The following is a 24,678-nucleotide window of genomic DNA, read 5'->3' on the forward strand; positions in this document are numbered from 1 at the left end:
CCAAGAGATGCTCAAACAGACTGAGCCACCCAGTCACCCCTCAACATTTCTCAATTTAATCTCTAATACAAGACTATGAGGATAAACATATTTGGTCTCTAACTTCAAGGAACACACAATTCAGTGGGGAGAAAGGCATGCAATCTACAGGATATGATCATTCATGCTTAACTTTCTACAAGAGAAAAGAAAGGTTAGGTAAAGATAAAAGCAGGAAGAAATGTTGCTCTTTGAGAAATAACATACATGCATTCAAAAGAGTACTCATCCATTTTCAAATACCCTTGTTGAGTTGTTAATCTGTAAGAACAATACACAGTGGGAAAATACAGTGCTGAGGCAGGACCCTTGGTTTCCCAATTCTAACACACGGTAGCTTGTGTGCCTTCAGGCTTGTCACATAACCAGGGTTGGTCTCAGTTATCTCATCTAAAAAGGTCAGTATTATCTTACCAGCCTAAACCCGAACCATTTTACTAGCATAAACCAAAGTATCTAGTGGTTTCCAAGTCTAAGACCCCCACTACTCACATTCTCATATATCAGATTCCCCAAGTAATCATGGCACAGAGTACCAGTGTGAGTAAGCTAGGTGAATTATGGTTCCTAAATTGAACTTTTACATCACCAAGAGAATAAACTATGATAGGTCCTGTATTGTACTTCGAATGTGGTAGGCTCACAAAATGCGTTACACAGACCATGACATAGTCTTAAAAAGATAATCGAGAATAACTGAATGTCTATAACTGTGTATGTACCATTCTAGTACTACAGCAGGGTTTATTTCCTACCCTGAATTCGAGTTTCTGCACTACCGGAACCACGCCTCCAGAGAACCAGGGGATAGCAGAAAAACCTCTCAGCGGGGCAGGGAGAAAGATCCTGGGTAAGTCAAGACAAGCGTTCCCGAACAGTCAGTCAGTCAGTCAGTCAATCAATCAATTAATGAAATAAGCCATATATTTTTTCTTGCTCTTAATGAATCAATGAAATAAACCCTGTATTTTTTCTTTCCCTCCAGCTATGCAGCTGCACAAAGAAGAGAAGCACCAGATTAGCATCATCTGCATTTCATTCCTTTTCTTGTGCAATAGCTACCCGCCTATAATAAACAGACCTTGTGCGCAGGGGAGAATCTACTTCCCCGTCCAGTGAAAATGAAGTTCCTTTTTTTTTTTTCCACTAACAACGCCGTCTCCAGCCAACATCCACCCTCCTGAAGAGAGCAGGCACTCCTCTCCCCGCCACCTCCTGCCGCTAGCCTGACGCCCCCAACCCTAGAAATCGCCCCTCTTTCGAGCCCTTGCTGCAAGGGTCGCAAGGAGAGCTCTGGGTGACAGCGGAAGAAGCCGGCGGGGGGGGGGGGGGGTGTAGTTGATCGCCCAGACCGCAGGGAGTCCAGCCCTGCCGGTGAGCGCCAAGCTGCCTCTGCCGGCCGGGGGTTCGCGGAGGCGGAAGGGGAGCGGCGAGCCCCGCGCTACCCACACTTACCGACTTTGTCCTTTCCGTACATGTGCCCGGCCACCTGATGCGAGAGGGGCACGCAACCATTGAGGAAGCGGAGCCTGCCGCCTGCCGGCTTCGGGATGCCCTCGGGGGGGGGCTCGCTCACGGGTGGGGTCCGCATTTCTGGGGGGCCAGGAGCCTCGAGTCGGAGGGGGGATGGCGGCTCCGTTGCCATAACACAGAGCCGAAGCTGTAGCCGCAGCGAGAGCAGGAAAAAAATAGGGCGGAGGGAGGGGGAGCCGGAGAACCCGGGGGTCGCTCAGGCTTGGCCGCGAGGAGGCCCGGGGGTTCCCGCGGCTGGTGCCCGTTGAGGCCCGGGAAGGGGGCCCATGACGCCGCGGAGGCGCAGGCGCTCCCCTGCCCAACTCTCGGCGGAGCGCAGCTCCTGACTCCCGCTGCTCTGCAGCTGCGGCCACAGTTACCGCCGCAGTCCTGGAGACGGAACCGAGACGAGGAGAGGTGGCGGCGGCGCCCCGCGCTCCCAGGGGCCCTGACGGCGACGGCGGCCCCACCTCCCGCGCTCCCGCCCCCTCCCGCCGTCCTCCAGTCCCCTCAGCTGCCGCGCGCGTCAGCGCCGCCTGCACAGCCGCCGCAGCCGCGAGCTTCCGACTGCGCGACCCGCGGCTGCCGCTGCTACTGAGCATGCCCAGAGGCTGCCCGACGGGACCCCCCACAGCGGGGCGGGAGCTCGGCGCCGCCCCGGAGAGCTGATGGATACCGGGTGGGGCGAGCGCGTTCCAGGTCTTTCTCACACCCACTCCTCAGCTGGCGTTACAATGCCAGCGGAGCTGTTGTACCTTCATTCATTCAGTGGGAGTTTCAGCGCTTATTGGGGTCCAGCTCAAGACGCCAGAGGTTCCCAATGATGAAGAGCAATCAGTCAAGTGTTGAGAGTTGGGAGGTAGTAGTTGTGCCAAGTATGGCTTCGGAGGCTACAATCAGCTCCCTCCAACTCCCACCCTGCATAGAGACAATAGGAGTTATAAACAGGCAGCTTCTTTAAAAACGTATCTCCAAAACATCCATTGAGTCAATTCCAACCCCCCTAAACTGCTTTTATAAAAAAATATTTTTTAACCGACACTAATTTCAGACTGTAGAAGATAGAGAATAATCTTGGGGGGAGGGGGGCAGTACATTTTTCTGTAGAAATAAGCCGCCCCCCCCCCCAACCCTTAGCGCAGGTTCCAAGGTTCCCAGAGATAACTGACTCAAAAGCATTAGAAAGTGATGCACGCCAGGAGTGAGGTTTTGAAATAGCACTCCACAATTGATACCTGTGTGTCTGCTACTGGCATTTTCTACGAAGACTGGACCCGGTCTTGCAGGTGCAGAACTGAGCAAGAAAACTGTGGATAAGATCTTAGATACCTGATTATGGCAAGTGTTATTACAGCACCTGTCCTTTGCCCAGAGAAACCCGCACACCTGGAAGAGACTAAAAGTCTGGCCTAGCTTGTCTATTCTCAAAGCCCTGCCCCCAGGCTCCAGGACTCCGCCCCTTAGTGTTGCGCACACTCAGTTGCTACCTACCTAAGTCTCTTCCCGCTCCCCAGTATTGGGGCTGTCAAAATCCCGACTCAAGACTTCTTTAAGGCCGGGACACAGCTCCGCGCATGCTCATCATCAGCCAGGGTGGCAATACACACGTGCTTACGGCCAGCCGCGGCGCCTGCGCCGTAGCGGCCTGGAGTTGGTGCACGCAGGACGTTTCTCGCACCTTGACTCCTGCCCTCCGTGGGAGCCTGTTTGTGCTTAGTCCTGTGCATACGCCTTGCAAGCGACGGCGCCATGAGTCTGTCTTCCAGCGTACGAGGTGAAGTGGGACCTGGGAGCGGGTGAGGCTGGAGGCCTGCGCACCGATTGCAGCTTCCTCAACTCCTGTCTGGGCTGTTACCGCTGCCATGCGAGCCCGCGAGTCCTGTAACCTTGAGATGTAGAAGGGCAGGGGCTGGGCGGGCCTGCGAGCTTCCTGGGCAAGACCGGGAAAGGGGGCGATGTCAGGGTAAGGATTGGTTATCTCTCTAGGCATGGGGGCCACGGAGGCATCTACCCGTCTGGACCAAGTATTCCTAAACTAGTCAAACCCTAAAACCTAATGGTCCCGCCGCTAGCTTTTTTTTCTTGTTCTCCCATGAGACACTTCTGTGTTAAGTCACAGGGCCTGGAAAAGAGGAAAGGTTAAAAAAAAAAAATCGGTTCCCCCTTCTCAGGTTTAAATCACCGTCAGACTGTCGATTTCCTGCAAGCCTGAAGCAATGTTTGAGTAATCACATCCTAGTTTTGCATTTCTTTTTTCTTTTTAAGGAAAGAAAACCAATCCGAGTTCAGTTTTCCCAGTTTTTTTGTTTTTGTAATTATAGCCCTCTGGCATCTGGCACTCAACATCAGCAGTAGTCCAGGAGAGAGGATTGAAAACGGAGTTCTTTGAGCTCTCAGCTTTCTCAGCCATGCTTTCCTTGTGCTAGTCTAGCTTTGGAAACATAGGTCCAATTAAAATTAAGAGACTTTTCTAGCAGTCGATTAGTGTAGACCTTCACATTGTAATAATCCTTGATGGTGGTATAACTGTTAATGTAATACTGTGTGCACCAGCTACGTGATAGACGCGATCTCTCTGCCCAGGTATAAAATGCCATGTCTCATAGTTTGGTTGTCTGTAACAGTAGTTAAGTAAAGGTAAAGAGATTGTCCAGAAGTTAATTTAAAAGAGCCCTATTGATTCATTTAGTAAATATTGAGCATCTAGAGTCAATGCCAGGTTCTGTAAAGGCTCCTTGTTAACTTGAGACCTAATTTTGTAATCCACTCTTTAAGTTGGAGAATTCCACTTCTGTTGCCAAAAGTTACCTGGCAACCTGGCAGAGTTACGTGGATAACCCATGACATTTTTAAGTTACTAATGAAGTATGTAGGAGGTGATTATTTGCAAAAATTGTTTCAAAGGATGCTCATCTTGAGAGTCCTTTAAATAGAGGCACCTTGGTGCATTTAAAATAGGGATTTTTGTTTTTGATTTAAAAAAAAACCCAAACCTGTATTTTCTCAGGAATAAGACTGTTGTGTAAAATAAGATACTCGTGTGACTTAAGCCACTGATCATTCTATAGGAAGACAGTTTGCACTTACGTGATATAGGCTGGAAGGTTCCAACATGGGTTTTTAAAATGTGGAGTCATTTGGTGTAAATGGGCACTAAACCATTGAGATAGCATACTATTGAAATGTGAAGTAGGTGAACTCTAGGACTTATTAACACTATCTGCAGGCTAATCTTTCTTGGAATCAAGACAAGTTTGTGGTTGCTTTTTTTAAATCTAACCATAGGGGAATCCAAAGGTGACTTTCCCATTAACTTGCCCTTCTCTAAGGTACAGGAAATTGCTTGGTGAAGAGGGTGATCAGCTTAAACTTGAAGTACTCAACTTTGTTAGAAGTAACTACTTTTTATTTCACCTAAAAACATGAAGGCTGTTAGGAGGACTGCCAAAAGACACAAAACCTTTGTAAAACTCTTTAACCAGCACCTTCTTACTTCCTCAAATGTAGTATAGTAATGTGGCAAGGTAGGGACAGATAATGTCTTAGGAATCCACCTTGTAATGTTTAGATTTCATTTTTTTCTGAATTTTTAAACCACACTAAAATCTGCATTTTTGAGTTTGGGGAAGATGAATTAAGATACTTGTTTTCAACTAAATAGGTTAATAATTATAAAGGGCTTAGAAAAGTATTTAGCAGAGGTAAGCTGTTTTTAAGTATATGTTAAATAAAAAATAAAAGGATGTGTCTATGCATGCAGACTTCTCCTTTATATTCAGAAGAAAAATAATGGGTGGTGGGTTATAAATAAAATTAATGGGGATCAGGCCAGGACATGAATCTGGGAGAGGCAGTGAAGATAAGTGGAAATAAAATCCTAAGATCCCATGCAGTGAGATGATTCTTAATACCCATTTGGTGAATGATACCAGCCTTTTTTTTTTTCCCTTATTGAGGCATAATCAACATACGTATACCAAACTTATTTTTTATTTGATACCAGATACTAGTTTGTTATAGTCACTACTATGGAGTCCCCAGTCTAGTGACTCCTCCTCATACCCAGTATATGACTTTTAGGAAGTTTACTAAATGTCTTGCTCCTTGATACCTCCAAAACTCATTGAATCTGCTCCTTCAGGTTATAAACAGTAAACAAATATTGGGGTTGTTGGGGTCTATAGGTGTAATAGGATTGGTAGTGAATTGATACTTGGTGGAGCTGGGTGAGGGTACATAGGAGTTCATTATAGTAATCCCTGTATATATGTCTGAAATATTCCATAATAAAGGTTTATATTTAATCTGAAATGTTTAAATCCCACACTTTGATACAGTAGTTAAGATGAGGTCAAAGATAAGTCATTTGGTATAAGAGCAATGTGATGGTAAGATGGACAGATGGAGTTGCAAATTCAAATTAGTAATCTATTATTTTTTTTTACCCAGCTAACATTGAACACCACCTGTGTGCCAGGCCTGAGAAAAAAACATTACCAGGCACACCCTACCAATCTGGGGAAGAGACCTAGGGAGGCAAAGATTTAAACACAGCTCCCCTTCCCCTCTCCTGAGAAGAAAAGAACATTCTGATTCTGTGGCAGTTGACACTGGGCAAGAGAGGACCGTTTTGGACAGAAAAGAGGTTAAAGGAACAGAAAGGGTGAGATTTCTAAGTTAAAGCAAAATTATTCCCACAGTAGAGAAAAGCTGAGGAATGGGTTATAAACAAGGGATTTGGAGACAAGTTTATGTTTTCTCAATCTCTGAATAATGCTGAGAGAAAACCAATATTATGTTATACAAACCAGGGTTATACAGTAGTAAACCAAGGGAAGAGTAAGAATGGGAGGGATTATTTAGAAAGGTATTTTCTGCATTTTGTTCTTTATATTGGCTTATCAGTTGTATTTCTTTGTGTACATAGAAAGCACTGTTAAGCAAAATTGGGCAGAGTGGAGTTTGATCTAACTGTAGAAATACTGTTACCTGTAGAGAGCTATCTATAGAGAAGGGAAGTGAGGATAAAATCCGACGAGGCAGAAGTAGTGCTCAAGATAAAGAGTGTCTGAGAGGTGCCAACTGAAATGTCTTTAAAAATTGAGTCTTGGTAAAATCTCTTTTTGCCTCTGAGATTGTGTTTATTCTTAATAGAAGATATCTGCTACCAAGAACTAAGTATCACTTCGGTTTTATTGTTTTTATTTGTTTACTATCTTGGGTTTTCAATTCTTTCTCTATTCTAATTATTGACTTTTAAATCCATTGTCATTCTTGACTATCTCTACATTGTTTCCTTTTCCTTCTTTTCTCTAGGGTTGCCAGTGGCATCCACAGCTTTTTGCCAGGAAAAAAAAACTGATTCAGACTGCAATAAGGAAATGATAAAACAAATTTCTTATTCTGGAAACTTTTCCATTTGTCTCTAATGAGACAAATTAGAGAATTAGGATTTGTGAAGAGGGGAAAGGGAAATTCTTAAGAATTTATCTGGCTCTATGATTCTGAAAAATCAATTGGAGCAAATGCAAAGCCGTTTTCCTAGCACACATGGTACTGTGACATTTATATAGGTTCAAAAGTGACCCTTGTTAAGGGGTACGGTTACAGTGCATGTTTTGATTCCCCATGGGGCAGCTACTTTTCAGTAATATCTAGAGTCAGTTCCCATGTCTTTCATTTTCTATTGCCTCTTTTCTGTGTCAGTTATTCTGTCATTTATTCCACTGTCAAAAATTCCAGGGAGGTAAAGATTTAAAAGAAAAGTCACCATATGGGTTCAGTGGCTAATATTGGATTCAGAGGAAAGAGACTACAAGAATGTTTTCATGGTTAAAGATTCTTTTAACCTATCATTAGCTTCAGACAGAAATTCCTATAGGACTCCCTCTTTATGTCGAGACAAATTAATCTTAACCAATTTTAGTTGTTCCTTGGATCTCAGGCCTTTTTGTAATATGTAGGCACCATTAAAATAAATCGTTAGTGATTACTTCATAATTCACCTAAAAAGTAAGGTGTAACTAAGATCAACAGTATCTAGGGAGTTGTGTTATTTTATTCTTTTGGGATATTTCCTCCTTTTAAGTTTATACTAATGATAAAATTTAGCCAACATAATTGAGCATATACCAAGGAAAGGAATATTTTACCCCATTTTGTTACAGGTACATTAGCTGTTCAGAGTGACTTTCCATTAGCTTAGAAGTGCATTGCTACAGCTCCTGACATAGAGAATACTTTCTCAAGAGAGTTCCATGGTAAATAATACATCAAAAAGGAAGATCATGAACCAGGCTAGAAATCAGAGCAAAGTTTGAGCCCTGCTTGGAATTGCTGCAGGGTAATATCATGAAGCAGCACTAAAATTCAAGACCAATCTACAAAAATTGTGTAGTCAAAAACATTCTTCAATGAGTCCAAAGGTTTGAAGCTGTCAAATAACTTACTAACTTGTTTTCTCAGTCACGCAGCACCTGGGAAGGACATCACGTTTGTTTATCTTAGGGGATTTCAGTAAGGAAGAATGAAAATGATGTAGGAAGAAAATAAACTATTAATGTAAAGAAAAATACTATGGTTGAAAACATTTGATAAAAAATAAATTGTTAAATAAGGTAAAACAGAGGACCAAGCTAAAAGGAACTAAGTGTGAGAATGGTTGTTCCTTCCCATTACAGTTTTGTAAGAATGAGCTTGCTCCAATTTAATGTAGGGCACTATTAGGAATGGTGATTAATCATATTAGTGCAATAAGAAATTTGACTCTAGTGCAAGTAAGCCATACAGTTAATTATTCATTATATGTTTTTATGTGGCCTTGGAATATGTTTTTTGTACTTATCTCTCTAGGGCTTTATTTGATAGTTTGGGAATTTATTTGAGATACTGTGAAGATCTGACTCAGGAAGTGCTGGGAAGCAGTCCAGTGTGTTTACCCTGACCCCTGTTCAACTTCTTCCTTGCAGTCCACTCCATGCTGGGAATAGACAACTCTCCTCTGAGGCTGAGGCTAACCAGACTATGCAGAGCTTTCTTCTCTCCAGCGTTCTGTGGAATTGGGGTAGTTAAGTGCTTGGGTTTCTAAGGGCTCCTTGAAGGCAACATGAAAACATGGCCTGTTAGTCAAGCAAATAATTGAGTAGAAAAATGTCATTAAATTTAAAATGAAGTTTGTAGAGAATTAAAATCCTCATACACTGGTGGATAATGGAAATTTAGAATATATTAAGTGAGAATATTATATTCTCTGTAATTAGAGACTAATTATATTCATCTTTTATATGAAATTAATACATTCTGATTTTTATTCTAATGAGAAAGCACTTTGAAATTTAAAAACAAACACTTTTGAATGACTTTGAAGCCCAGAATCCTACTGGATATATTTCTTTGAATGTTTAGTGTTAAGGGGTGGTTTTGTTTTATTTGTCCTTTATTTGTTTTGTCTTCAGATACCAGTTATGTTTTGTTTCATTTGTCCTTTTTTTCCTTCAGATACCAGTTCTGTTTTACATTAAAAAAATTTTTATGATGTTTTTTATTTTTGAGAGAGAGAGAGAGAGACAGAGAGGGGGGAGGGGCAGAGAGAAAGGGAGACACAGAATCTGAAGCGGCTCCAGGCTCTGAGCCATCAACACAGAGCCCAGTACAGGGCTGGAACTCAGACCAGGAGATCATGACCTGAGCAGAAGTCAGATACTTAACTGACTGAGCCACCCAGGCACCCCTATTTTACATTTTAAAATCACTAAAGGACCTACTATTTAAATGAACTCTGATGAGTCATTTTATTAACATAATCACCTCCTGATTTTGGCGGGGAGGGGAGTCTTTGTAATCTGAATTTTTTTTTTTAACATTTATTTTGAGAGACAGAGAGAGGCAGAGCATGAGCAGGGGAGGTGGAGAGAGAGAGAGAGATACAGAATCTGAAGCAGGCTCCAGGCTCTGAGCCGTTGTTAGCACAGAGCCCGACGCGGGGTTCGAACTCACGAACTGCAAGACCATGACCTGAGCTGAAGTCGCACACTCAACCACTGAGCCACCCAGGCACCCCGTCATCTGAATTTTTTAATGTATCAGGGTTGGTTTGTCTGTTTTTAAGCAATAGGTATCTACAGGCTTACGTGTATTTTAAATCTATTTATGAGCACTTTAAAAATTATTAAGCATGGTTTTTCCTTGTCCATCTATAAAATAATTTTTAAGTTTCCTTCTACCTTGATTTAGCCATCAGCACTCAATAGAAAATACACAATTACCTCAGTAAAGGCTGGGGAAAGTCTTAACAAGAACTATTACACCAATGTGTTGTGATCATTTTGTTAACAGTAAAAACCTTTGATTATTGGGATGCTTAACTCAAAAACTGGATTTCCTGAATATTCATGTTAGTAAAAATACACATTATTAGCATATATTTTGGTTTTGATAATTATTCCTGTTTTCCTTCCTTACTCTAGTTGAATGGATCGCAGCAGTTACTATTGCTGCTGGTACAGCTGCGATTGGTTATCTAGCTTACAAAAGATTTTATGTTAAAGATCATCGCAACAAATCTATGGTAAACCTTCACATCCAGAAAGACAACCCCAAGATAGTACATGCTTTTGACATGGAGGATTTGGGAGATAAAGCTGTGTACTGCCGTTGTTGGAGGTCCAAAAAGGTGAGGATAAACAAGTCCTTTATATTAGTGCCATCTTTAATGTTGCATTTCTTTTTAAACTATTTTATCAAACATATATCACCAGATATTGTTAGGATATCCCCCCCCCCCCCCCCCCGTTTTTAAGTAATCTCTGTGCCCAACATGGGGCTTGAACTCACAACCCTGAAATCAAGAGTCCCATGCTCTACCGACTGAGCCAGCCAGGTATCCCTTTTCCTTTTCTTTTTCTTTCTTTCTTTTTTTTTTAATGTTTGTTTATTTTTGAGAGAGAGAGAGAAACAGAGCCTGAGTGGAGTTGGGGGACAGAAAGAGAGGGAGACACAGAATCCGAAGCAGGCTCCAGGCTCTGAGCTGACAGCACAGAGCCTGACACAGGGCTTGAACTCATGAACCACAAGATCATGACCTGAGCCAAAGTCGGATGCTTAACCAACTGAGCCACCCAGGTGCCCCTCTTTCTTTTTTTTTTTAATGCATCTTATTCTTCTCTGTTTTCCATGTACTCTTCAGGAATATATTTACTAGAACATCTAACTACTGTGCAATAAAATTCTATTTTCCCTTATTGAGGTCAGGTGAATGTAACTGTATTCTTGGCCAAGAAGAGAGAAGAATCCCTTTATTTATTCTTAGGATTTCCTCCCCACGTGGATCTTTACCTCCACTATACCAGGAAAGAGAATACGTATGCAGCCTAAAACATTAAAGAGGCACAGAAAAAGTAAATTCTTTTCTTGAGCTTTCAAGCTCATGGACTCTAGAATAAGTTTTTAAAAATTCAAGAGAAACTTGGAAACTGCCCTTGAAAATTTCTTATCTGGGGGCACCTTGGTGGTTCAGTTGGATTAAGCATCCAACTTTGGCTCAGGTCCATGATCTTGTGGTTTGTGAGTTCGAGCTGCGCATCGGGCTCCATGCTGACAGCTTGGAGCCTGGAGCCTGCTTCGGATTCTGTGTCTCTGTCTCTCTCTGCCCTTCCTCTGCCTGTGTGCGCGCTCTCTCTCTCTCTCTCTCTCTCAAAAATAGACAAATATTTAAAAAAAGAAGACAAAGAAAATTTCTTATCTGGTAAATACATTTGCCCTGTATCTAAGCTTGCTTTTTTTTTTTTTTTTTTTTTTTTTTAAGATTTTATTGTTTTAAAGTAGTCTCTCCACCCAATATGGGGCTTGAACTTACAACCCCGAGATGAAGAGTCACATGCTCTACGGACTGGTGCCTTTAAGCTGTAGCTCCTATACTTAATTATCGAACAGGACTTTTTACAATCTTATTTCCTTTTGTGTTAATTACATTTCACCAGGCTTCCATTTGGAACTATCATCTATAATACCTGTAGCTGTTAGGCAGCTTTTAGACAGTGATGCCAGCTAGTGACCTAAAGATAGTAAAATGCTTTCCTAAGGTCATCTTGAAAAGCTTCATATATTGAATGACTTCAGAATTTCTGATATATTGTGAGAAATATGGGAAAAAATACTGTATGTACTGCCACTATTAGCATTTAAATTAAACAGATTTCACTAAAGATAACCCTATAACGCATAAGAAAATAGACAATAAAAAATGATATATCTGTTTCGGAAAGCACTTCTCAGGAACTACCTTTTCCCACAGTGGAAAGCCATTACACAATTAAGGAAGAAGTCCCGTACTAAGTACTGGAAAATGTATTCTAACTCCCTCCCCCAATACAATGATGCTGTATAATCCAGTGACACAGTACTTACATAATGTCATTGTATCTGAAAACTGATGAATATATGGAATGTGCACCAAAAATTAATAGCCCCACTGCAAGTTGTACCTTAAAAAGAACACTGTTCATTTGGTGTGTGGGATTATTTATAAGTACTAGTAGGGTCTCTAGAAAATAACCCTCAATAATAATTTATAGACTGCACCTGGTTTGTTTGTTTTTTTTAATTATGCTCATACTAGGTTTTATTCTCCTGTTGCTCACCAAAATATAGAAACAGTATCTTTAGAAATTCAGGAATTTATAAGTCAGAGTGTGGTCGTTCTTTAGTCAGTGATCATTTAGTGTCTTCTATATATGCATGGGAAAAGTTAAATAGTAAAATAGCAGGTATCATAGATGTGTACAGTAGACTCACAGGTGATTTAAGTGGAATAAAGAGCTTACACTGGGCTAGAATTTTCTGGGAAGGCATAGTGATAAACATGGGAGTTAAATTGCCCCTGGAAAGATTGGTAGTATTTGAATAAACTAGCAAGTTTGGGGAACTCTTTCTCAGAATCTGTAGGAAAGGACTCAAGTGATCAAAGCTGAGATCAATGTAGAATCTAGTCTGGTCCTTGCTCTCCTGAGTAACTGTGTAAGGAGTTTGTGCCTCCAGACATTGGGGAGCTTCTTGTCAGGAATTTAAAAGTCATGATACTTACACTGGGTGCTAGCTCTAGGAAAGGAGAAAAATGGACAGATATTGGAAACATTTTGAGGGAAGGATCAGCCAAATGCACTGACTGATTTATATGGGAGATTGGGGGAGAAAAACAAACTCATTAAAGTATCTAAACCTGTAATAGTAGAAGAGATGATGCTGTTAACAGAAATAAGAATTCAAGAAGAAAAGCTGATTTTCTAGGACAAGGAGTTCAGTTCCAAAGTGAATTTTGAGGTGACATTTGAATGGAAATGTCCAGCAGACAATCTGAAATGTGGGTCTAAGGCTGAGACATCAGAGTTCGAGATGGAGATCAGCAAAACTAAGCCAAGCATAAGAATGTCAGCAGATCCTTCATGCAGATGAAAATCAAGGGCTAAGTATGAAATCTTAGGAAATTATTTGCATTTTGGAAAGAGGAATAAGAGCCAAAAAGGAAAATGAAATCTTGCCAGAGTTAGAAGAAAACTAAGAATATCATGGTTTCACAGTGGAAAATGGAAGGTTTCAAAGATTTGACTGTGAATATCAGCTTGTGCAAAGACAACTAGGTGAATATTATAGTAAGAGTTGGGTTAAACAATTAGGCAATTGACCTTTTGGTGTCATTTCAATGGAATAATGCTAGAAGTCTGAGTGTATATCAGAATTTCAGTAAATATGACAGTGAATGGAAAGCAGGGGAAATACAATGACTGCCTGAGTGAACTCTAAAGCATAGATTTGGGGGGTCAAGTAAAAGATGTTTGCTTTGGTTTGGTTTTCCCAGAGGGTAAAGAAAAGGTCAGTAAAGCAAATAGGGACTTAAAAGGACTAAGATTGTAAGTATTTCAGGAAGAATCACAAATGGACACAGTGGTTTAAATGGTTTATTTATAAGCCTTTATAATTCAACAAAACATTCCAGGATTATTTTTTCATCATGCAGTTTAGAGTTTCTAGATGGTTAAACTAGAGGTGGTTATTCCCACAGGTAGACTTCAAGGAAAGGAATGCCAGACCAGTCATTGCCCCCCCCTTTTTTTAAAGCTTATCTTTTATACTGTTAGTGATCCCCTTTGCCTTTAGGATTTGTCAGTTATGAATTTTCACTGAATCTTAGAAACTTTTTATTCCCACAGAATCAATTAAGAATTTACCTTTAATATTATTCATGTTAATGGATGTTCTTATTCTTCAGGTATCGTTGGAAACTCCCCATGTTCCTGAGGTACCTAAGGTTATCATAGGGGTGCCAGCTCACACATTTACGTGTCAGTGCACAAAAGACTTGTAATTAATACCTTTGATTAGATGACTCTGTTGATTTCATTTTCAGTAATCTTTTCCTCATACAAACCAGTTGTGTTTATAATATGACAAAATTATACCTATCTCAAGAAAAGTTACATGTGATAGAAACTTTAATTCAATTCTAATTTATTCTTAATGTACAATCACTGGTAACCTATTGTGTGGGTCTAACATTTTTAGTGGTTTTTCCAGACCTCATGAATCAGATCTCTTAGCCGTGTGCAGAAATTACATTTTGCCTCATTAGTCTTCTCTTCCCCCCAGGATTGGTATGCCCTCTGCTGTTTGAGAAACTGGCCTCTTCATAGGATTTCACAAAAGGGCTATCCATATGTGACTTGAGAAAGAAAGGAGCCAATAGAGTAGAAACGATTAAAGTGACTGTAAGGAAGTATTATTTGAGACAGTGCCTTCTTGAAAGAGGGTGGAAGGAAATGAGAGTAAGAGCACAGAGGTGAAACTCAGGAAGGAAGGGAAAGCCTTATTTTCGAAATAAGGAAATGAGAGAACTTTGATGTCAGAGGAAAGAGTATGCAACCTAGTCTTGCTAATTCCCCCTCTCCCAGTTGTATTTTGGCCATCCAGGAGGCAGGAGAGGGTGAACAAGGACAGTAGAAGGATGCACACTAAGAAATCAAAAAAAGGAGGAAAGACATGCCAGTTACTATGGGAAGCTCAATTAAAATTGAAATGCAACTGAACATACTATATAGAATCATTTTGTTTCACTTACAACTTCATGATTTGAATTGGGTTTTTTTGTTAGTAGTGGGCTTGTTTTTGTTTTAGGGTATGTGTGTAATAGAAAGTCCATCCTATTGATGGTTTGGAGGTGGGTGCACTGAGCCCATTTCTTCATAGAAACAAAATTCTGAGTGTTGGTTACATAGCTTGTCCAAATCACATAAGGACAGTCTTGTAATTCTGTTATATCTACTATCTTACATTTTACTAAAGTAAGTACCTAAGAATGGAATAAAATGTCATATTCTCTCAGTATCAGATCTTACTGCTTTTGTTTTCTTTCTCAACCAAAGCAAGACTATTTCTGAGAGCAGTTTATGATAGTGAGTCAATATAGCCCCAGGCAACCTCCTTGGGAAATAAAATCCAAACTCATTAAAAATACAAAGTTTGGAGAAGGAAGATAAATGTTTTTTTCTTTTAATTGTTGCAGAGAGAAGAGATATGGAGGAACATTTATTTATTATTTATCTTGAAAAATCCAAAAAACAGAAACATAATTTGAGATTGGGGAGATTGAAAAGAAACAAATCTTGGGGCGCCTGGGTGACGCAGTCGGTTGAGCGTCCAACTTCAGCCAGGTCCCGATCTCGCAGTCCGTGAGTTCGAGCCCCGCGTCAGGCTCTGGGCTGATGGCTCCGAGCCTGGAGCCTGTTTCCGTTTCTGTCTCCCTCTCTCTCTGCCCCTCCCCCGTTCATGCTCTGTCTCTCTCTGTCCCAAAAATAAATAAAAAAAAAAAAAACTTTGAAAAGAAACAAATCTTGTATATTTTACATAAGACTGATGATGTTGCTAGCTTTCCAAATCGGAAGCAAGAATCTCTAGTTTTATTTATCCTAATCATTTATTCTAGTCCCTTTTCTAAACCTTCTCTTTCCTAATTTTAAAAATAATTTGGGATTAGTTTTCTAATTGGGTTAACAAACATAATAGGATATTTTCTGGACATACAGGAAATTCAGCCAATTTAATTTACAAACTTTTCTCCAGGATTTGTTAAATAACAAACACTGGCATCTTTGATATTAGAATCACATATGAGCTAAACTTTTTTCCATCAGTTATTTGATTCTTTAGGTTTTACTTTTATGTATTGATATATTGAGAATCATGAATTAATTTCAATAAGCATATTCCATTAATATGGACAATGTATTCTTAAGAGATTGCTAATCCAACTTGAAGTAACTCATTTTGGTCCTTGGTTGAAAAAAAAATTTTTTTTTTGCTGTTTTCATTAACTTAAAATGAAAACTCTCTAATGAATAAATATAATCACATGAAGTTGGAAAGAGGATTCTGACTTAAGTCAGTAATTCCTGGGATTAGGTGATAAAGAAAGTACTATTAAGAGACATCTGTGTCTCTGAACAAAATGATTTTTAACGCTTAGTTTACACTTTAAAATCATAAAAAGCTTTATATATTATAAAAGCAGGAAAGTTTATTAAAGAAATAGGATCTACTATTTGCTGCTTTTTAAAGAAATACTTGGTTTTTTTTTCTTTTAAAACAGGAAACAGGCATATTTTAGTTTTTAGGCAGAATTAGATATTATATAAAAAGCATATTCTCATTTTAGATGTATGGCTTTCTTTCATTAGATTATCTTTGTATATTTCTCTATAGATTTCTCTCCTGTTCTTCTGGCATCTAGGCATAATAGTTATCAGTGCCCACAGTGCTTTTTTTTCCCCCCCCTTAAGCTCTATGCCCAACATGGGGCTTCAACTCACAGCCCCAAGATCAAGAGCCACATGCTCCAGCGATTGAGCCAGCCAGGCACCCCGTCTCCTGTTCTTGAGTCTATATATAGAGAAAAATTATTTTTTAAAATAAGTTATTTTTCTAGTATTTAAGATGAGATTTAAAAAATACGCATTCTATTTCAGTAAGTTCTTTGAGGCTTTTTAATTGATAAATACTTCATTTTTCAGAAATACAATTTATACCATATATGTAAAACTACAGTAACATGTTTTGTGTGTGCTGTATATAAAAAATAGTGTCTTTTACAATGTAAACCTTTATTCTCACTGTAAAATCACCTGTGTTGATTAAACATACGTCACTTTGAAATGCTGTTCTTTGCTACAGGGTACATTTTAGTTTGATTTTTTATGGATTGTTATGGCCTTTTTCCTCATCCATACCAAGAAAAAAAGCTTAAGTCGATGTTTTTGCTATAAGGACTTGTTTTTAACACGAATATACTGTGTACCATATCTTACTGACCTAAAAGAAAGAAAGAAAGAATGAAAGCTTTATATATGTTACATTGATGTTGTCATCTACCCCAAAAATAGAATTTTTACTTGGAAATATTAGATATGCTGATACCTTAGGTTTTTCTGTAATTTTTAACTAATTTACTGCCTCTTGAAATTATATATAAATTGTAAAATTAAAATGGAATTTCCTTAACATCAATCAAATATTATTTTATTATTCGACGCTTCTAATGTCAGAGTTTAAGATTATATACCTTCACTGTCTGATTTCAGGTATCTAAAATTATACACCCTTCACTGTAATGAGGCAATTTTAATCTTTTTTTTTTTTTAATGTTTGTTTATTTTTGGGAAAGAGAGAGACAGAGCGAGTGGGGTAGGGGCCTAGAGAGAGGGAGACAGAGACACAGAATCCGAAGCAGGCTTCAGGCTCTGAGCTGTCAGCACAGAGCCCAACACAGGGTTCAGACTCATGAACTGTGAGATCATGACCTGAGCCCAAGTTGGAGGCTTAACCCACTGAGCCACTCAGGTGCCCCGAGGCAATTTTAGTCTTAAAGCTAAGCCTCCTATTACTTTACTCTTCTAAATAGGCCTCTTCAGTGCAATAGTGAACATTATACTAAATAGTGACACTTTAGATTCAGAGTGTAGGTACGTTTAAGAAATCAAGAACAAAACCAAGATGCTAGCTATCATTGTTTATTGTGAAATGAAAATAAATGGTATAAATATAGGAGGAAACAAAATAATTCACTGGTGTAATTGGACCTTCTAAGTGTAAAAACCTGAGGAGACACCTAAAATATTGTTGAATTCCTATTTTTATCATTTAACAGTAGGAAAGATATACGGTACTTACAAAAACCATTGATAATATGTAGTATAAGTAGTTAAGTATGAAAATATACCTAATTATGATGACTTTTATAAAACCTATACAGAAGAAATAATGTTATCAGAGTATACATGAGACCTGAAGATGAAAATTATAAGAAAATCTAAATTGTACTTGGCAAAAGAAAATCCTCATTTGTCTAGAAGAGTAAATAGGTAACGTTTAATAAAGGTAGGTAGAGACTAAACAGGGAAGGTCTAACAAGAGTAATGTGAAGGAAACCTAGCCATACCAAATAGTGAAGCATATTTTTTAAACACAGTTTTTATCCCAGCAGTGTAGGCAATGTAAAGCCTATAAATAGACATTTATGGGTAGAACTTACTTTGCTAAGATTATGAATAGAGGTATAACAATAAATGTACAGCCTCTAATATTGAAGCAACAGGATCTTAGAACAGCATTTTGTAAAGTGTGCTGTATAGAACACTAGGATAATGCATATCAAAGCTAAAAGTGTCCATGGTTCAGTCAGTCTGGGAAATTTTGAGTTAAAATAGTATTTTTTAATAGCAGGATTTCTTTTAAATAATAATGTATGCTACAAATCAGGAGAATTACCTGGTATGTTTTTAAAGCAGTGAAACCAAATCAGAACATCTTTCAGGACTTAACTTCTTTGAAGCATACTCTGAGAAGCACTGTTAAAAATTACTTCTCTCACTTTTTCTCCCACTGGACCCCAAAATATTAGTTATATCTAAAATGTGAAATCATGGAGAGTAATGAAAGTACCACATCTCTAAGAGAAAGATGTCTCCATGAAGTATGTTAAAAGGGGAAGTACTGGCATATGTGTATGAAAGTGAAGAAATTAATATGAAAAACTAAGCAAAATAATAAGGGTTGAGAAAATTGCTACAAAGGTGATCAGAAAAGGGATAATAAATACACAAATTGATTTTAAACAAATGAATTTAGGCTCTTACAAATAAATGGGAAATGGACATAGTTCACTGGAAGGGAAATATAACTGTAAGTAGCTTATAAACATGAAAAAGGTATTCAGCATCCATAAATATCACAAATGGAAATGCAAATAATGATCTGTGTATTATTCACAAGTTGATTTCTTCCTTCTACTTGGTATATATACTTGGTATATATAGGCTCTTTATAAGAACACCTAGATAAGGTGGTCTAGGAAAATCTTTTTAAGAGTTGTCATGTTCTATATGAGACTTAAGCATCACCCCTACTCTACCAAATTAATACTGATGTTGCAATTAGACATTGACATTCTCTCTTTTCCTAGTTCCCATTCTGTGATGGATCTCACACAAAACACAATGAAGAGACTGGAGACAACGTGGGACCTCTGATCATTAAGAAAAAGGAAACTTAAATGAACAGTTTTGATGCTGCAAACCAACTAGTCATGATGTTACCTGATTGTTTAATTGGAATGGCTACCACTTCTGTCTATTTCACTTCCCCTGGGTTCTAGATGTGATACATTGAAAATTGCAGCTTTCATACTCACAGCATTTGCCTTACTTGTTGAACCATCGTGGTACACATTTGTTTAAACAAAAAAAGGAAAAAGTAAAAACGAACCTTATGGCCCATGGGTTATCTTGGTCTTGTAAGGATCCGTTTCTTTACGTTTAAAATAATTACATTAGAATATAGTTGTATGTTGAAGTTAATACATTAAATTATTCTCAGAATGATGTATATGTAGATTGTACTTTCAAAGAAAAATCATCACCTTTTAATATTACTTAGTTAACCTAGAAAGTAAATTGGGTGTGATTAAGCTATATTAATCTCTTAATATAGGAAAAACCTGTTATGACCTTGATTCTCTTCTTGACAAACAGAGGTAATAAGAAAATATAGCTTTATGTTTTCATAGTTTTTAATCAAAATGAACTTTGAATGTTATTCTGCTTAATTATAAGTGGTCCAGGTCTAAAATGAAAGGGCACAGTAGCTTCTTTATTCATTTGCATGGATATTTAATTGACCCATTAAAGGAGCCAATACTGGGAATTTAGATCAAAGTGGTAATAGTCTTAAAGTAGTCATGAAGAAAGTTGTAAAATGTAATGCTCCAGAATTCCAGCCCAAGAAGTGTCAAGCACTTGAAGCGGGGACATTGAAGGAATTGGAACACATGATGTCCAGTCTCTTGAACACAAAGCTGCACATCCATGACAGAAATAGTAGTCACAAAGCTAGATCAAAAGGCGCGAGAAGATTTATTTCCCACTCTTGATTCAGGCACATGCTATTCGGGGAAGAAAAATAATTACATTTTCTTAAATTGTATGATTTTTAAAAGCAAAAAAATTTGAAGACAAGATTTTGTTTATATAATATTCTTTGAAGACTCAGATCATTGCATTCATTTAAAAAAATGTGAAAACTGAAAATACTAGGAGCAAAAAAATATGAAGACAGTAGTAGTAATACATGTATTTTTAAAGGAGATTAGTTCTTTGGGTTTTGCGAGTCAGAAGGAAAAATCAGGACAAGATATATACATAATACAGGCATACAATTGAAATTGACAAAGGTAATGAAAATATTCCCATCATTTCTTTTAGTATACATGAATTCTCAGTAGTAGTAGGTAACACGTTTCTACTTGATAAAATTCAGAATTACCTTGGAAATCACAGGAATCAACAAACCAACTATCAGCATTCCTATATTATGTAGGATCACTGATATTTTTTAATGTACAATTTTGTGTATTACAGCACATAAAGTTTATACCAAAATTGTGTATACTGGTTTTATGCAGCTTATGTCTTTAAGGCACATCTTCAACACAAAATCTAAAATACTACAAACTCTGATTCTACCTATCAGTTCCTTAAGGTGATTTTCTTTCCATGCCTCTTCCTCCTGTTTTAAGTAAGTACCAGTGGGTCTGCAAAAGAAGCATCATGCTTTTGTCAGACTCTGTGCTGACAGCTCAGAGCCTGGAGACTGCTTTGAATTCTGTGTCTTCCTCTCTTTCTCTCCCCACCCCCCCAACCTTGTGCTGTCTCTCAAAAGTAAATAAACATTAAATTTTTGTTTTTTTTTTAATTTATTTTGAGAGCAGATGAGAGAACAGGAGAGTGGCAGGGAGAGAGAATCCCAGGCAGGCTCCACACTGTCAACACAGAGCCTGACAAGGAGCTCAAATCCATGAACCATTAGATCATGACCTGGGCCAAAATCAAGAGTCAGAGGCTTAACCGACTGAGCCACCCAGGCACCCCAAGAATTGTCATGCTTTTAAATGTTAATTGTTTAAAAAGTAAGTCCATGAACTCGCAGTTTCTGATACAGGGACATCCTTTTAATAGACTAAACGGTTTCCTTAACTTTGAATTTGAAATTGCATTATCAGTCATGCACTTTTATGGCTAGTGGGAGAGAGGGGGAAGAAATTAGTGCCAATTCTGAAAACTTTTTCAAAGTGATAAGACTATGTGTATGTTTATAGTGAAATGAGAAGTGATCACCTAATTGAAATGCATATCTACTGTAGCATTTTGATCATCCAAAATATTTAGATAAATGTATTCCCAGGGTCATGTTAAAATTTTGGTACATGCTTTTGAGTTAGAATTCCTTTAGAACTTTCATGTTACTTAACCTAAAAAGGTGAAGTGGGTGTGGTTAAATTAATGTGATGTTTTTATACAAAGTCCTTGTGTGCAAATACTGTTCTTATTTAAGCACGCTGAAGCTTCTGATTGCTTTTTCATTTGAGAAATCAGGCATATAGGGTTCCCCCACACCACCACCATCTTTTTGTGTCTGTACATACATGTTCCAGTGATTTCCAAAATAGAAATTTGTGCGAGGTTGAGAGTTTTTAATGTTACAAAGAAATTTGTTTTGCAGTGACTGAAAGTGGCACTCATCTGTGCAACAGACATTTATTAAGCATCTTCCATAAACCATATAATTGAGAATGAACATTTTGGAGAATTAAAAGCTTACAGATAAGATTATATCATTTGTAACATAGGTTATATAATTATGATAACTTATGTGTTGGGGTTTTCCTTCACAAATTGTAGCAGGTACAGTTGTGTATACCAAGACTTTATACTACAAAGTACATGGATTTATTTGATTTTTTTCATTAATTATGAAGGATTTGGGTTTGGTTTGGTTTTAAGATAAACATTGATTTTGGTTCCTAATTGGCAACATGTTTAGTGCTTGTGTACTGTGAGAGTATGTTATCTACTGGTTGTTAGAAGCTATTCTTCACAAACTGATTTCAGGCAAAGCCACTCACCTCTCAGCCCCTAAAATGGTTGAACAAAATGGCGTTTTAGGCAATTTGTTTGCAAATTCTAGGCCAAGCCTAAATTTTCAGCATCCACAAAGGAAAAAAGAAAAAGACTGATAGGTTATCAGTTTGAATTTAATTTTTATTATAAGATTATTCCTACTTTTGTGGTATTGAACTATCCTTTTATGAAATGTTGATGTAGTATTAGTTGCTTTAAATATCTTTAATTGGCAAAATAAAAAGTTGGCAGCCCTATATTGGTCCCCACTTTTTTTTTTTTAACTACTCCATGAAATCTAAAAGTCTGGGAACCACTAAGCCAAGGTCCTGAGACTTAACTCTTTTATTAAGGTATTAATACAGTTTTATTCATTTTGATACTTTGTATATTTGAATTTTTTAATGTTTATTTATTTTTGAGAGAGTGAGACAGAGCGTGAGTGGGGGAGGGCAGAGAGAGAGGGAGACAGAATCCGAAACAGGATCCAGGCTCTGAGTGGTCCACCCAATGCAGGGCTCGAACTCACGAACCATGAGATAATGACCTGAGTCAAAGTCAGACGCTTAACTGACTGAGCCACCCAGGTACCCCAATACTTCATATATTTGAAATTTTTCATATATGATGATTAGCACAATATTGAGGTTTTCTGCAAAGTTGTTAATGTATAAGAATACATTTTTATTTCTGTTCAAGTGTACTATCATGGAATGGATCCAAACTGAGAGTTAAAACTATCCATCCTAATCGTTAAAGGATTAAATAAAATACACAACACAGAGATTTAGAAAGGATGATTGTTAATTGGGTTTATGCCTTTCCTAAGAAACATCTATATTTTTAGGGATTTAAGAAGTATTTCATAAACAAAAGAATTGCATATGTTAACTAAAGTTGCCAGGAATTATGACAAAGGGAAAAGATTGGGAATAAGATTTTGATAAATTGAGGACTATAGTTAGGATTATAGATTAAGGGTATTAATACGGTGTTACCCCTAAGGTCTCTGAACAACAGAAAAGGCATTTCAACCTCAAACATGCAACAGTAGAATACCAAGCTGAAAATGTCGGCTACACATTGTGTAAACTAGATGTTCTCTTTCAGTCATACCAGTTATCTATGAGGATATTCTATTTCTTTCCAGTTCTTACAGAATTTTTTTACAGATCAGTAGAAGTCAATTTCTGTTAAGACCTGGTTCTCTGAGTGCTAGTTCAAAAGTTGTTTTCATTTATAAGTACACAGAGTTGTATAGATTCCCAGCCTTATGTTTAAAATAAGGCCTACCTGCCTGCATGCTCACTACTGTGGGATAATTTCTTTTTCTTTTCTTTTTTTTTTTTTTTTTTTGCTAGTAATATGCGTACTAACATTTCTATTATTGGGTTAGGCGGTGAGTGGCTCATCTAATCCATATTCAAGATAGACATGAGAGATGATGTCTCTTACAGACTTATCATCCATTAAACTTAGCTAAATCTATTATATTTCAAAATCTCCCAACCCTGAAAGGTAGAGTTTCATTTATGTACTCCATCTGCACAGAAATCTTTTTTCTTTATCCTAAAATTTCTTGATACAGGCTTCCTCTCCTCATTTGAGACAAGACTGTGTTCACTTTAATACCCTTTATTTTATACTTTTAAAATTCCTCCACCCTCATCTTTCCAACTTGTAGTCTGCCCTGTAGCCATCACATGAAACTTTTCCTTATCTCTTCATCTCCATGTCCCTTCCAATGGAGAGCATTTTGGTCATCACTTAGAGTAGCCAATTATCTTTTAGTACTATTGCTCTTAGGATCCACTGGGAAACTGCTAGCACAGAAGCAAAAATACACTGGCTTTCCATTGCTGGTTACTGCTTTCATTCTGACCCTGGATGCCATCTAGTATAGAGTCTCTGATAATGAAAATATTAAATCATGAATTACGTTTCATAATTTAACACTACCATCCAATGTATGCACTTAAGTTCCTGTTCCTCCAGTAGATCTGTACCCCCAAAGTCTGGTCACTTGTAGGAGTTTAAATGGTTCTGTGCTTCCTTTATGCTTTTAGCATCTTGTTTACCAAAGCCATTGGTCATGCTACATGGCTCACTTTTTTTTGAAACCCTGAGAAAGAAAAATTTTCCAGTTTTGGTCAATACAATAGACCCAGTACCCAAAACAATTATAAGCACATAGCAGGTACTCAATAAACACTTGTTTTAATTAACAATGAGATTTGAATGTAATTTTAAAAGGATACAAAAATCACTCCCCAAAGTCAATATTTCTTTTTAAAAATTTTTTAAAGTTTATTTATTTTGAGAAAGAGCAGGGGAGGGAGAGAGAGAATCCCAAGCAGGCTCTGCACTGTCAACACAGAGCCCAATGCAGGGCTTGAATTCATGAACTGTGAGATCATGATGTGGGTCAAAAACAATAGTCAATGTTTAACCGACTGAACCACCTAAGTGCCCCTGAAAGTCAATATTTCTTGTTCTCCCCCAAATCCTGATTATCCTTTTTTCCAAGTTTTTCTCCTTTACATCCAGTATTATAAACTTTTAGACATACCTATTAGGAAAATTTACTGAGTAGCTAGCTATCTTAACCTGACATGATTGGCTATAATATAGT

The 24,678-nt window shown here is 38.1% G+C and overlaps 2 protein-coding genes across 5 annotated transcripts in view; one reads left to right on the forward strand and one right to left on the reverse strand.

Annotated features, from left to right (window-relative positions):
• The window catches only part of IPMK (inositol polyphosphate multikinase), a 67,243-nt gene extending 65,203 nt beyond the window's left edge, over positions 1 to 2,040 (reverse strand). The window contains exon 1 of one of the 2 annotated variants that reach the window (XM_047826070.1): positions 1,495 to 2,040. In XM_047826070.1, coding sequence (XP_047682026.1) covers positions 1,495 to 1,684 — 190 coding nt within the window. In that variant the 5' untranslated portion in view covers positions 1,685 to 2,040. The remainder of the gene's footprint in view (positions 1 to 1,494) is intronic. The other variant, XM_047826072.1, reaches the window with a different exon arrangement.
• Positions 2,041 to 3,061: 1,021 nt separating this feature from the next.
• On the forward strand, positions 3,062 to 20,528 carry CISD1 (CDGSH iron sulfur domain 1). Of its 3 annotated transcripts, XM_047826057.1 has the most exons (5): positions 3,188 to 3,325; positions 6,001 to 6,214; positions 8,520 to 8,614; positions 10,017 to 10,222; positions 19,055 to 20,528. In XM_047826057.1, the coding sequence occupies exons 3-5, from the start codon at positions 8,575 to 8,577 to the stop codon at positions 19,142 to 19,144; spliced, it is 336 nt and encodes a 111-aa protein (XP_047682013.1). In that variant the 5' UTR covers positions 3,188 to 3,325; positions 6,001 to 6,214; positions 8,520 to 8,574; the 3' UTR covers positions 19,145 to 20,528. The 3 variants fall into 3 exon arrangements, with proteins under 3 accessions (XP_047682012.1, XP_047682014.1, XP_047682013.1); XM_047826056.1 differs by lacking the exon at positions 6,001 to 6,214 and having other exon boundaries at positions 3,062 to 3,325; XM_047826058.1 differs by lacking the exons at positions 6,001 to 6,214; positions 8,520 to 8,614 and having other exon boundaries at positions 3,166 to 3,325.
• The last annotated feature ends 4,150 nt before the right edge of the window (positions 20,529 to 24,678 follow it).

The sequence above is a fragment of the Prionailurus viverrinus genome, chromosome D2 (assembly GCF_022837055.1).
Source record: "Prionailurus viverrinus isolate Anna chromosome D2, UM_Priviv_1.0, whole genome shotgun sequence".
NCBI classification, from domain to species: Eukaryota; Metazoa; Chordata; class Mammalia; order Carnivora; family Felidae; genus Prionailurus; species Prionailurus viverrinus.